The sequence below is a fragment of the Drosophila arizonae genome, chromosome 5, assembly GCF_054131065.1.
Source record: "Drosophila arizonae isolate 15081-1271.41 chromosome 5, UAZ_ARI_1.0, whole genome shotgun sequence".
Taxonomy (NCBI): domain Eukaryota; kingdom Metazoa; phylum Arthropoda; class Insecta; order Diptera; family Drosophilidae; genus Drosophila; species Drosophila arizonae.
The window spans coordinates 26,728,088-26,741,668 of record NC_142925.1 but is presented as its reverse complement, the minus strand read 5'-3'; the positions used below and the strand labels follow the sequence as shown (position 1 = coordinate 26,741,668).

The following is a 13,581-nucleotide window of genomic DNA, read 5'->3' as shown; positions in this document are numbered from 1 at the left end:
GGTTTTCTTTTTTATACCCTGAACCCATTTTCAATGGGAAATCAGGGTATAATGGTTTTGTTGAAATGTATGTAACAGGGAGAAGGAGGCGTGGCAGACCCCACAAAGTATATATATTCTTGATCAGGGTGACGAGCTGAGTTGATTTGGCCCTGTCCGTCTGTCCGTCCGTCCGTCTGTCCGTCTGTCCGTCTGTCCGTATGTATGAACGCGTCGATTTCAGAAGATATAAGAGCTAGAGACTTTTTTTAAAATGTCCGTAATTACAGCGCGCATATCAAGTTTATCATTAAAATTCGATAACTCATCCCGATCTTTTTTTATCGATAAAGACCTTATCGAAAACCAGTTATAAAATTATATCATCTACACCTTTATTGCTAGAGTCTCCAAATTTTTAATGTATGCATACAATAAAAATTTGGAGACTCTAGCAATAACACCTTTATTAGAAGATATAATTTTATAACTGGTTTTCGATAAGGTTTTCTATCGATAAAAAAGATCGGGATGAGTTATCGATTTTTAATGATAAACTTGATATGCGCGCTGTAATTACGGACATTTAAAAAAAAAATTGAAGTCTCTAGCTCTTATATCTTCTGAAATCGACGCGTTCATACATACGGACAGACGGACAGACATACGGACGGACGGACAGACGGACAGACAGACGGACAGACGGACAGGGCCAAATCAACTCAGCTCGTCGCCCTGATCAAGAATATATATACTTTGTGGGGTCTGCCACGCCTCCTTCTGCCTGTTACATACATTTCAACAAAACCATTATACCCTGATTTCACATTGAAAATGGGTTCAGGGTATAAAAAATATAAGAATTCTCATGGCATAAGTGAACATTGTCCCAGATATTAAATATAGATATAATATTTCAATAATAAATTGAAGGTATTCATTGAGTTAAAAGTCAATCAAATCAAGTCAAGACATATCCATATTAGTAAGCGTATATGGTCATAGTGCCGTTATAACCGGATTCGGCTGTAGTATAATCCATGAATTATATAAATAATTTCGGGACTGCTTGAATACGAGATCCCCTGAACCCTTTCAAGGAACTGGTACTTCAAAAATTCTTCGCGCCCTTTTGCTTACACAATAAACACCCACACACATACAGGCACACATAGCTGCGCACGCATAAACACGCATTGGCTGCAGCGTGGGCCTACTCTGGGAACTTAATTTGTTAATAACTTTTGTTGTCGGAGGACTATCTTAATATGCATTTGCCAAAGCAGAAGTCTGTAGTATTTGAAATACGTTTTTTATAAGTTTAGAAGTGAAGGAATGGCTATAGAGGTGGGGGTGGATTACAAAGCGAAATTCTATAAAATAAATACATACACTGCGCGTCATCAGGTTAGCGCCCCCCTTTACACTCAACCTCAAAGCTAAATAAAATCTAAACCATCCGAGCTCCATCTTTGAAATTTTTTTACTTTATACTCCGTTTATTTCTTTTTAAAATACAAAAAGAATGGCTACTGTAACATTAAGGATTATTTTTAAATAATTTTTTTTGTAAAATGTACAAAAAACATGTAACAAAAATTTGGTCATCAGATTAGCGCCCCCTGCGCTAAATTCAATTTATTTAAGCTAATGACCAAAAATAACACCGTATTTTAAGCTATTATTATTTTTAAGTAATATTAGTAGTGCGTAGTGCCGTTTTTTGTTTGAAATTACTTCAAAAATTCGATTAGGAGTGGAATTATAAAGTTGTTCAATATTGTTCAAGGATATGGTTGGCCAAGCGTGTTCAGTACCTTCGATTAACTCTGTCTTTGCACTATAATGCTTTCCGGACTCATATACTTCCTGACCATCCATCCCCAGACGTTTCCAATGATATTAAGGTCGAGTGAGTATGGTGGCCACTCCATGAGATCAATTTTTTGGCCCTGAATCCAGGACTTCAGGGATTTGGATTTGGATTTGGAGCATTATCATACTGGGAAATCTAATGCTGGTTTTCAGACAGGTTATAGAAATGCGGAACAGCAGTTTTAAACACGGTGTTATAGTCTTATGCCTTCATGCGCGATGTCAAAAATTGAAGCTTACAAGCGCTGTAGTAAGATATTGCACCCTACATCAATGCCACACCACCCCCCCGCCGCAACGGCTTGGAAACCGTTCCAAATTATGTTCTTCTATGCGTAGGTCATGGATATAATAAATTTAGCCATCAGTTCCTTCCAAATTCAATTTTTCTCATCAGAAAAGCCAACATGCTGCCATTGGATAGACCACGTCATGTTCGCCTGGCCAAAATTAATGCGTATTTCTTTTCTCAGCATATCGGCTGGTGTCTTTTTTTTTACATACTGTTTCTTTAGGTAATTAACTTTCCTTATTGCTCTTTGGACCGTTGAGAAGCTCGTCTTAACACCGATTTTATCCCTAATCTTGGTGGTCGATTCATGGGAATTCGAAGCTTCCCGAACTAATGCTCTTCTATTTCCTTCTGAAATCGCTTGATTATTGCCGCTTATATAGTTTTTTCCATAGTTTTCCCTATTTGTAAGAAAATTGCCACTTAGTTTTCTGTTTTTTCCTGTTTTTTTCAGCAATTTTATGGTTGCATAGTCTAGATTCAAAGTATGCCTCAATCTTTGATTTTCAACCAAAGATAAAACTGTTTCTTTACCCATACTATAAATATATTGAATGCTTTGAGCTCCACAAAAAATTTGGTGAGTGTAATTGCCAAAATAAGCAAGATAATTACAATTGCATTTGGGGGCGCTAATCTGATGACGCAAAATAAGTGAACACATTTTTTGCGAAAATAGAAAAGAATAGAAAATAAAACATAACGGGCTTTCACTCGCGCTTTTTTTTGGTATGAGAGACATCTCATATGATGATAATGAAATAAAAAAAAAAAACCAAGAAGTTGCGTGCAATAGGCAAAGAGAAAAACGTAAAAGAAAATGAGTGTAAGGGGGGGCGCTAACCTGATGACGCGCAGTGTATATTAACTTTTAAAATTTGGTGACTCTAGACCTAAAGATATAGCAGATATCATTTTATTACTGATTTTCGATATTAATTTTAATTGATATATTATATTTAAATTGAGATAAACTCGATATCCGCGCTATATATACAGACATTAAAACAACAATTTCAAGTCCTAGCTCTTATATCTTCTGAGATCGACGCGTTTAAACATACGGACAGGCGGACAGACGGAAGGACCGACAGATCAAGAATATATGTATATACTTTGTGGGGTCTACCACGCCTCCTTATGCCTGTTACATACATTTCAACAAAACCATTATAGCTAGATCTCCATTTTCAATGGGTTCAGGGTATAAAAATATATAAATATTTGATTTGAAGTTTGCATTTATTCTATTATTATTAAAAGTTTTCTTGACCTAATATGATTTATTAATTATATATAAGATATTATATTATAAGATATATTTTATATAAATATTTGTATTTCCTGAAATACTTTTTAATTACTGTATATTTACGTATATTCATTGTTTCTTTCAGCAAATTTGTGCATTAATTAAGTACAAATATAATTTATTTTCGTATTAAATGTGAATGAATCTGAATGCACTCGAACATAGTCAAATGAAGGCCTTGTTCCGCAGATCGTCCCGTTGCTCCGGCTGTTGGTACTCGTTTCTCGGCTTTTCTTCGTCGGTCGTTTGTCCACGTTGCATTAGCATCTGCGTATTCTTCTGAATGGCCTCCAGCTTCTGGTGCATTAGTTCCTGCCGACGAGTCTCTGCTCGCTGCTGTTTGTCCTCCAGCTCGTCGAGCGTGAGGGGCTCCGCCTCGGCGGCTTGCTGCATGAGCTGCTGCAGTCGCTTGGGCGGCTGACGCAAGGTGTCGTTCAATGGGACTGTCTCGCTAGCCGCGGCGTCGAGGGGTATGGTGAATGCCTCAGAAGGCGCTGCTCCACGGGCGATATTGATTATGTGGGCAGAGCTGAATGAGGGATACTTACGGTACTCCTGCTTGGGCAAGGCGTTCATTGTGTTAGAGCTTGTTGTTGCGGGTCGTGGTGCGGCGGGTGGCGGGGACGGGGCTGGTGCTGGGGCTAGGGCTGGGGTTGCCTTTGTTCTGGTCTCGTCTACAGCTGTCGTGGACTTTGAATTGGAGCAGCCCATGCTCGGCAGTTCATCAGGCGCAAGGCATTACGCTAAAACTTCCGTTTCGGGCTGACGGCTTTTCCAGCTCTCTGCTCTCTGCTCTCTGACTTTTTAAAGGAATCTGTATCAGTTGAGCTGGGGATGTTGGGGCAAATGCTAACGCGATTTCCTGCTCGGCAAGGAAGCTACATCCGCTGCGAATCGTTCTACGGTGTGGCTATTTAATTTCCGCTTCAAGCCAAGCCGACAGCTTAGTCATTAGAAGCAGCTTGAGACTGCGCTTAATGGCTCATTAATATTGATTTTGCATGCGCTATGTGTGTGCACTGTGTGAGCGTTGCAGGACTTGCAGGAGACAACCTTCAAGCTGTCCGTCTGACAGCGGCTCGCAGCGAGAACTAAAACTGGAATCGCAATGCAAATGTTTTGTGCTGGTCATTAATAATAATCGCTGGGGCGCAGCCAGGACTACTGTCCTCCAAAAGGATCAATATTCATATGTGAACGGCATGTTTATTTCCTTTTATCTATCTCTCACATTGCCTACACTGAGCGATATTTGCGCAGAACAATGACAAATATTATTATATTATGGAGGGCATTACCGACTACAGCATACTCATTCATCTCCATTTCCCGGGTGGTCAGCCAAGTCTATATACCTAATGTCAGGTCTCTGCAGCTGCTCAAAATAAATCTTAGAAATATAAAATGCAATTGTTACCTTTATAATTGAAGAATTCAAGTTTCTAGCTTCAGTTGCGGCGGAAGAAGCTGACGGAAAGTAATTTGATTTTTAGTCTTAAATATATCATTATTATTATTACGCTAAAAACAGACTTGCACAGATTTAAGAATATTTATTGAATTTCGAATTAATTTTTTAGCGTGTAGTTGCGTGGGCGTGTGTAATAAAGGCTGCCAAAGCAAATAGAGCTAGACAGCGGCCACGCCCACTCGTTCATGCAGTGCCCCGAAAGGGGACTCTGGCCACTGTCGACCAGCGTCAATCAACTCCTGCTTGTGGTCGTAGCCAACGCTAATTGCGGCTTCATTTGCGTGCACATGAGCACCCACACACATGCGCACAGCACCAACACACACACACACACACTCACACACATCACGCAGAGCCACATACCACAGAGCCGTTAGCCGCAAAAGTTTAGTGACCCACTCAACTTTGACCAGAGCCGCAAGAGGTTTTATTTTGATGTTTACAGTTGGCCAGTGTCAATGCTGTCGCATGGCCATAAAGGCTATGGCCCAAACTCTAACGGCTTCCGGCTCGAAAGCTGCCCATGGAAGAGCTGCTGCGGAAGCGACGGCGCGTGCCAAGCACCGCCCAGAGCGTCCACGCATTCGTTTTGCATTTGGCTCACGTCGCGTCTTTTGTGGCAGAGTGTTGCTCTTGGCATGCAAATGGCTCGGAACGGAAGCAGCGCCGTCGTCATATCCACTTGCCGACGGCCCGCCGCTCCACCCAAGCAGAATCGGAAGGGCCCGAGCCACACAACAGGTGCTACCACCAGGTGCCGCCTCCCATTGGGTTAGCTAGCCACCAGCAGTAATAAGCGACGTTTAATTAGGTTAAGTGTCAATAGGATCATGTCGTCAATCAATCAATTGTACGCACACACACATACGTAAATAAATACCAAGAGGCATTCTTAGCTTGGTTATACCCAGAACCCATTTGCAATGGGAAATCAGGGTATAATAGTTATGTGAAAAGCATGGATTATCGCAGACCCTATAAAGTATATATTCTTGATCAGGGCGACGAGCTGAGTCTCATATCTTTTTTATCGAGAATAATCAATAAATTTATTTCGTTTTCTCAGCCTAATTTGAATACTATTAGACCTGGAGACTTGAAATTCACTGTGAATATATATTTAATGGATACGAAGATTTCGTAATTTACAGATTTTCGATACCATGCCCCCTTCGCCTCCAATTTGTAAAAGCCGTATTTCAAATACTAGAGACTTGGAAGGTCCGGGGTATCTCCTAGTCGAGCAGTCTCGACTTAATTGGTTTTGCTTTGTAGTTGTTATTGAGGTCGCAATCAATATATATCTATATATATGTATGTGTATGTAAGCCAATGTAATTTCCTTGCTTGGTGGCTTGGCGGCTTCCTTGACTGCCCAGCTGAGGGTGTGAGGTAAGGGTTTTCAATATAGCCAGAGAGAGAGAGAGAGAGAGAGAGAGAGAGAGAGAGAGAGAGAGAGAGAGATAGAGAGTTGTGTGAAGAAGTAGTCCTCGATTAAGGTAATTAGATTAAGCATTATATTTCATGTCATCAATATTTATATATACATACATATTGCAGATAACTGCTAATCGGAATCATAGGCTATGCATTTTGCGTTTTCTGAATAATGAACTTTATTAACAAACTAGAAACAGATATCGATAATCATGCCAATAAGGTAATAAATATTATTCAGTGAAACTTTTGTTATAATACAAAAAGTTTTTTTAGCTTGGAATACTTACTTGCCAATCGGCAATCGGCAATCGTCAATCGTCAATCGTCAATCCCTAATTAAATTGAGTTACTTAGGAAAAACACGGTGTTTAGCTTGAATAATTTGCTCTCGGTTTATTTAAAAAATACAATTTAGAAACGCTTTCTCAGTTGGTTGTTGTTGTTGTGGCAAAAACGGTCCATGTGTATCATCATATAATAGAACAATCAAATAAACTATTAACAAAGCAACTTTTCATCTGCAGCCTAGGAACATCATCATCATCATCGTTCTCATTAACTCCATCTCCGGTATTTAATCTCAATTAACTTGTAAACTTTATAAACTTACGCAAGTATCTGCCTCTGACAGCTTGAGGCAGTTCCCAGGAGAGCTGCGATCTAGCCCAGCACAGCCCAGGGTTTATATAGGTATAAAAATAATCTATATAAATATGATATATACGTGTGTAGATATATATGACTTGGTGTGTGTGTGCGTGTATGTGTGTGATCAGCATCTGATCCACATTATGATCAAAGACGCATGTATGTATGTGAGTGTGTGTATGTATATGGGTAATTGTTTTGTCTTGGATCGATTAGATACGGATTTACAGGATTTATCCAAATATGCCCGTAAAACCAGTCTCCGTTTAGGCCAATCACTATGCTAGTCATATTCCTGCTTTATGGATAAGGCCTTCTCGGTACACTTCTCAGACTTCGGATGGGAGCTCGTGGCCCCTGTCGTGGACTTGCCTTTGATGTAACTGGCCACGGTGGAGCTCAGCGGTATGGTAACATACTGATTGCCATCTGGAATATTGCAATTGTAAATATGTATATGTTAAAAAGGAGTTATTTATTGAAGATTTGAATATATAATTAGGACCTTCTTCGGCATGAATCTGTAATTGGCCCGACTGTATTAGATGGCGCAGCATGTCCGGCGGTATATTGGCGAACGAGGTGGCCGGATAAACATATTTGCTATCTGGTGCTGCTGCTGTCGCGGGCGACGCTGTTGATGCTGCCGATGCTACTGCTGCTGCTGCTGCTGCCGCCGCTGTGGACGTCGATGCACCCGTCTCAGTCTGATAGATTAATGAGGCTGGCATTGATTTTGGGCCACCTACGGACGCTGCAGTCTCTGGCTTCAGCTCATGGGCTGCTGCCTTGGAAACAGGGTCGGCGTCGGCTGGCAACGGCATTTCCACATCCGAAGAGTCATCCGATTCGTTGCCCGACGATGTTGGCGAACGGTCATCCTGCCAGACCAGAAGAGACCAAGAGAGCCAGTGAGTGAGAGAGAGAGGGAGAGAGTGAGGAGATTAGATAGTTGCTGCAGCCAAACAGTCTGGCCTGATCTGATCTTAAGCCAAAGATGAGCTGCATGCCAGGCTGGCCCGGACGGGCTCGTTCTATATGCCGGCCAAGCCAGCGATTGTGTCTGGCACAGAAAAGAGAACGAAAAAACAAAATATAAAGAGGGAAAAACAATATGCTTGGACCAAATATGGCGCGAAATTGCGTATAAGTGCTGGCCGCGTTGCTCGCACGTTGCCGGCACGCATTTCAATGAGCCATGCGCAGCGCTCGTTGCCTTAAATGTGCACACGCGTTAAAGAATTTAGAATATTGATTTCTGGCTCTGTAATCGAACGTGCAGGGACAACTCATCAGCCAGCCGCGGCGGCCGCGACAGCGCAGCTGCCTCGCATCATTTTAATTTTGATTAGTGTCTCGGCAAAAATAATTGCGAACTGTAACAATGCGTTCGCCATTTTGTGGCATTGCGCATACGCAGCGTGCGCTGCGCAACTGCAACTACAACTGCCTCAACTGCCTCAACTTCCAATGAAATTGTAGCAGCGACGCGTATGGGTAAATTGCATTGCTGCCACTGCACCACGCTGACCAAAATGGGCGTTGTCGTTGTCTCTGACTCGTCTGCTTGTTGTTGTTGTTGTTGTTGTTGTTATTGTTGCTGACGTCTGGCAGCCGGCCTGTGGTTCGAGCGAGTGCCTTTTGAGCGACAGCATCAAGACATTTTAATTAGCAAACAGCACTGGCTACAGCAACAACAGCAACAACAGCAACAACAGCTGCAACATTGACAAAGTGCATCTAAGTCGCGCAACTCGACTTTTGGCACTTGCAGCAACAACTGCAGCTGTTGCAACTGGCCAGCTCAGCAGTCGACAACAAAGGCAGATTCACACTCAACGAGTTGCAGTTGCAGCTGTGCCACAGCGCCAAAGACCTGCACGCATTGCTGATCGTGTTAAGAGTTAAAAAGCGTATGAGCTTTGTGTGAATAGATTGTAATTAGATATGAGTGAGGGCTCGGGATGCCAAATATATATACACATATATAGTATATATACCATACCATTTCCCTATTCTATGAAAATATCTTGTTTTAGTCTAGATGATAGTTGTATACTTTGCTATGTTTATATTATAGATATATACATATGAGAAGACTTGAGTTTCCTTATAAAGTGCATATTTATATAAAATATATAATTATTAAATACAATAAAACTTTCATGATGACTTTAAATGTTTATTGCAAGCAATTTATATTAAAAAAAAAAAAAAAAAAAATGTCTCGCCCCCGGGTGGACTCGAACCACCAACCTTTCGGTTAACAGCCGAACGCGCTAACCGATTGCGCCACGGAGGCAACTGAGGGCCGCGTGGAAAAATACAATGCTTGAGCACGGGTGGCCATTCCGGGACTTTTCGCCAAAAGCTCTTTCACGGAGAAAGCTAAAAACGTAAGATAGGCGACTGATTAGCCAATAAAAATGCGGAAAGATCTATAAATAATGGCGAGCTAAATGAACTTGTTCTACTGTCCTGTCAACACGCAGCAAGATCATCAATTTATGAGAGACTCACATGATTTCAAATTATAATAATAGCAATTATCGCATCAAGCGGAGGAGCAGGAGGGGGAGTTACAGTTGTGATTAGTATTTCAACGCTGTTCAGGTGAGAATGAAATCTTTTTGGATTACAAAGTGTAATGGTCTGTTATTGATTTTGACTGGGGCATTCCTACTGCTTTTGCTGAACAAATCAATTTACACAAGACAGTCAGTCAGAGTACAGAAGGATGCCGAGAGTGGAAGGACACGTTTCTGCTCCGTCCTCTGTCAAGTGCAAGAGGAGAATCGAATTGTTGTCGAATTGATAGTCGTGTGTCGTGCGCAAATGCCGAGCGTGTCTCATTAAACGACAATTAGAGTTGAGCTTGAGCTCCAACCTGAAGACCAGAGAGCAGAGCCGACCAGCCCAGCCCAGCGCAGCTCAAACCCCAACTAAGATTGGAGGCAGGAGGCAGATAGGCAGCGAGGAATGCGCGGCCAGTAGCTGGCAATTTATATAAAAATAATGCAGCATTGTATTGTGTTTAGTTTGCTTTTATTTGTGTTTTATTGCATTCAGTTTTATTTCTGCGGCTGCTGGCCTCGACTCGAGCCTGCAACAAATGCAATTATATAGAAATTTGTCTTGCTGTGATATGTGCGGCATGTTGCAGTTGCTGTTGCAGTTGCGCTGTTGCTGCTACTGCTATTGCTGCTGCAACTGCAGAGTTTGTGTGGCCATCGACTGTGCCAAAAATAGTCAATTTGGGAAAGGCTAATAATAAATGCGATCCGTCGCCTGTCAGTCAAACACACACACACACACACGCACACACACACAGGCGAGGCAGTTCGTCAACCAGTCGGCAAATGAATACTCGGATTATATACATACATACACATACACATACGCATATCTACATATCTACTCGATATACATGAATGAACGAACGCTGGCTACCAAATTGGCCAACTGACATTCACAGCCAAGGTGGCATTTTGTTGTTTTTGGAGGCAAAGTGAATGCGATTGAATGCAATTCGCTGATGGTGTCGTGTGACCTACACCAGGCCAATGATTGACGGATGGCACATTTGTGGATTGATTAGTTGTTTTACCAAAATGGCCTCTCGGCTATGCCACACGACGATGGCGACGCTGATGGCGATGGCGACAACATCAAGCTGCATGCCCCATGCCCCATGCCGCACGTTGTGTGTTGTGTGTCGCCAGCTGCTGTTGCTTTGCTGTCCCGTTGACAGTCAGCACCCGCTTAACAATCTCAACTTCAGGTTCAAAACTGAAATTTTCAGTTTGTGTTGCTGTTTTTGTTGTTTGTTTGTTTGTTTGTTTGTTTCTGTTTTGTTTGCCTCCTCCAGCATTTTGGCCAACATTCATTTGCATTTGCATGTTGTCATTGCTGTTGTTGCTGTTGTTGTTTCTCCTTCCGCTGATGGCGTGTGCATCTACCGACACTGATAGGAGCCGCCGCGAAACAAAGGAATAGCCAAATGTGAGTGCTCCCTGTTGCGGGCTCCATTGATGCTGGCGCTTTCAATGAAAACATAAAAATAAAAATGCAAATTAAGCCCCATAACGAAAGCATTTAAATCTAACGCACAATTCCGCGAGTGCAAACCACGGCAACACACCGACCGGCACAGTGGTACAAATGCAGAAGAAAACACTTAGAAATTGGTGCTGAGCCTAACATTAAAGTCTAGGAAGCTTTATTCTTGTGAAGCCAGGAGCTTTTAGCCATCCAATTTATATTATTGAAGTTGCCTTTAGGCAACTGTATCATCAATAATATTTTGAATACAAACGATGACGAAAGAGTTTCAATCAATTAACTATTATGAGTATTTGATGGGGAAATTCAAAAATATATCGCCGCCCCCGGGTGGACTCGAACCACCAACCTTTCGGTTAACAGCCGAACGCGCTAACCGATTGCGCCACGGAGGCACTTGCGAATGAGGTCAGAGTGGCGATATACCTACAGAGCTACCCCCGGAAGTTGAGTTGAAGTTACATTGTAAATCTAGATTATACGATTGCAGATAGTATAAGTAGATTCTTCGATGTATATAAGTCGATAGGAGAGGGGCAAAGAGTACCAGCCATCTTTCCTTTTCCACGAGTTTTTCAAATTGATCATGTGCTAGGGCTCAAGGTCCACTGTGTGCAGGTAGGCGGAATTACCACCCAAACCAATTCAAACAAGAAAGGAAACGAAGCCAAGTGAAGCCCCGGGCAGGGTTTGGCAGGAAACGTTAAGCAAATGTTATGGCCAGGCCAGGGCAAGGCGCGCGTAAGCTGCTGGGGCTGGTCGAAATGGGGCGGCTGGCAAACAAAGCCAAAGTCAGTTGACACGAAACAGCAGCAACAACAGCAACAGCAACAGCAGCAGCAGCAGCAGCAGCAGCAGCAGCAGAAGCAGTAGCAACAGTAGCAACAACAACAAAAACAACAACAACATTCAGCAGACAGAGACAACGCTGCGTAGAGGGACATTGTCATAGTTGGAGTTTGGCTGGTTCGGCTGTGGGTTTCGTTCGGTTGCATCCGGGCGAACAACGTGCACTTTAAAGCGTTTATATCCGCAAGCCGCGGCGGCTTTCTGTTTTTGGTCAAATCACAGTTTGCGGTTACACGGATTCACGCGCAAAGAAAGCGGCCAGCAGGAAGTGCTCCAGCAGCTCCAAAGATGCCAACAAGAAAGTGAGCACATCGTGAGCGTTTCCATTTATATTGGGCCAACTGAAGAGCTGACTAGAAGTCCAGCAGTTGTTGCAGTTATGATGGGAATTAGCATCTATTTATCTGTCAGGCGCGCATTAAGATGCCACGATTGGCCATTCACAAGAGCAACGAGCGCGCCTCCTGGCTTATTGTTCTCAGTCAGCAATTATTTGGCCAAATTGTAAGGGGCCGATAGGCAACCTGCAGAGCACAGCCCGAACTAGATGCAGAGCCTGGAGTAGCAGCAGAAGCAGAGCCAGGCCTAATTATGCGTGAGCCAAGACAACAGAACAACGGCCAGCGACAACGACAACGACAACTACGACAACGACAACGACAACGACAACGACAACGACAACGACAATGGCAACAACAACAACAACGACAAGGCCTATCAGACTAGGAAAGAGTTGGCGGGGACCAAGCGCAGTCAGATGAAACGCCACCGATTAGCCCTGGCGTTTGTCCAGGCGCCCGCCTTCCGCAAAATTTATGATGGGCACTAACAACGGGTTAAAAGCCAAAATGAAGTGAACTTGGCCGCAAACAAACAGTTGAATGGGCATTGCAATTATACGAAGCATTCTGAACCAAGCAGCGCCCATCGCACAGTGCCCATCGCATCGAGTATCGAGTATCGAGTACCTGCTTGGCAGGAGCCCGCAGGCAGCGGCTGCTCGTGTGGGTGCACATTTCAGTGGTCAGCCGGCAATGAGGCGTAACCAGCCATTGCAACCCGTTCGCTGCGCTCTGCAGACTACACCCTGTACAGTGTACAGTGGACACTCTGCGGACCTAGGTTGGAGCCAACTCCAAATCAGTTGAACCTGCGCAAGGAATTTCGCAGTGAGATTTAATGTATGGGTTAGGCGACTGATATCGTTGTCTTTGATTATCAGATTCTAAGTACATTTCTTTAAAATATTTACCTTTAAGGGTTAGTGTAATTAGGATTGGCTAGGTATTCCTGAAAGGAACTACAAGCATAACCTACATCGATTTGTGAATTCATATAAGGGCAAATAAATACAATAATCATACAGATTCGAGATACATCTGATATTACGGGCCATTCTGAGCTGTTTCCTTTGACATTAACATTTCGAACTGCTCATGATAAATTAAATTGATTTATATAATAGATACGTTGTAATGCCGTTTGAATTCAGATTACAAATAAATAAATCAATTTTTTCTTATATAAATGAATCTTATAGCCATCTTAGATTACGATAAATTTTCTTCTTAATAAAAATATGGACGGATATGTCATATCCAATGATGAGCTATGTATATCTAAAGCTTTTATAAATCGAGAACTAAGTAAATT

The 13,581-nt window shown here is 42.6% G+C and overlaps 2 protein-coding genes and 2 non-coding genes across 4 annotated transcripts in view; all 4 read right to left on the bottom strand.

Annotated features, from left to right (window-relative positions):
• Positions 1-3,367: 3,367 nt before the first annotated feature.
• LOC149268893 (uncharacterized) lies at positions 3,368-6,592 on the bottom strand. The gene is made up of 2 exons (XM_089469347.1): positions 4,007-6,592; positions 3,368-3,952 (listed from the first exon to the last, which is right to left on the bottom strand). Exons 1-2 carry the CDS (start codon positions 4,167-4,169, stop codon positions 3,624-3,626), a joined length of 492 nt encoding a protein of 163 aa, XP_089325473.1. The 5' UTR covers positions 4,170-6,592; the 3' UTR covers positions 3,368-3,623.
• Positions 6,593-6,736: 144 nt separating this feature from the next.
• The window catches only part of bs (serum response factor blistered), a 33,889-nt gene continuing 27,044 nt past the window's right edge, over positions 6,737-13,581 (bottom strand). The window contains exons 3-4 of the mRNA XM_018012076.2: positions 7,523-7,898; positions 6,737-7,446 (exon numbers count right to left, since the gene is read on the bottom strand). Coding sequence (XP_017867565.1) covers positions 7,301-7,446; positions 7,523-7,898 — 522 coding nt within the window. The 3' untranslated portion in view covers positions 6,737-7,300. The remainder of the gene's footprint in view (positions 7,447-7,522; positions 7,899-13,581) is intronic.
• TRNAN-GUU (transfer RNA asparagine (anticodon GUU)) lies at positions 9,246-9,319 on the bottom strand. Its single transcript has one exon. It is a non-coding gene; the product is annotated as a tRNA-Asn (tRNA).
• On the bottom strand, positions 11,401-11,474 carry TRNAN-GUU (transfer RNA asparagine (anticodon GUU)). Its single transcript has one exon. It is a non-coding gene; the product is annotated as a tRNA-Asn (tRNA).

What these genes read in the sequence shown, in the direction of transcription:
- LOC149268893 (XM_089469347.1), bottom strand. Translation starts at nt 4,169, where the DNA reads ATGGGCTGCTCCAATTCAAAGTCCACGACAGCTGTAGACGAGACCAGA. An exon ending in CTTGCCCAAGCAGGAGTACC is followed by an intron (nt 3,953 to 4,006) that starts GTAAGTATCCCT and finishes CCCGTGGAGCAG; the next exon opens with CGCCTTCTGAGGCATTCACC.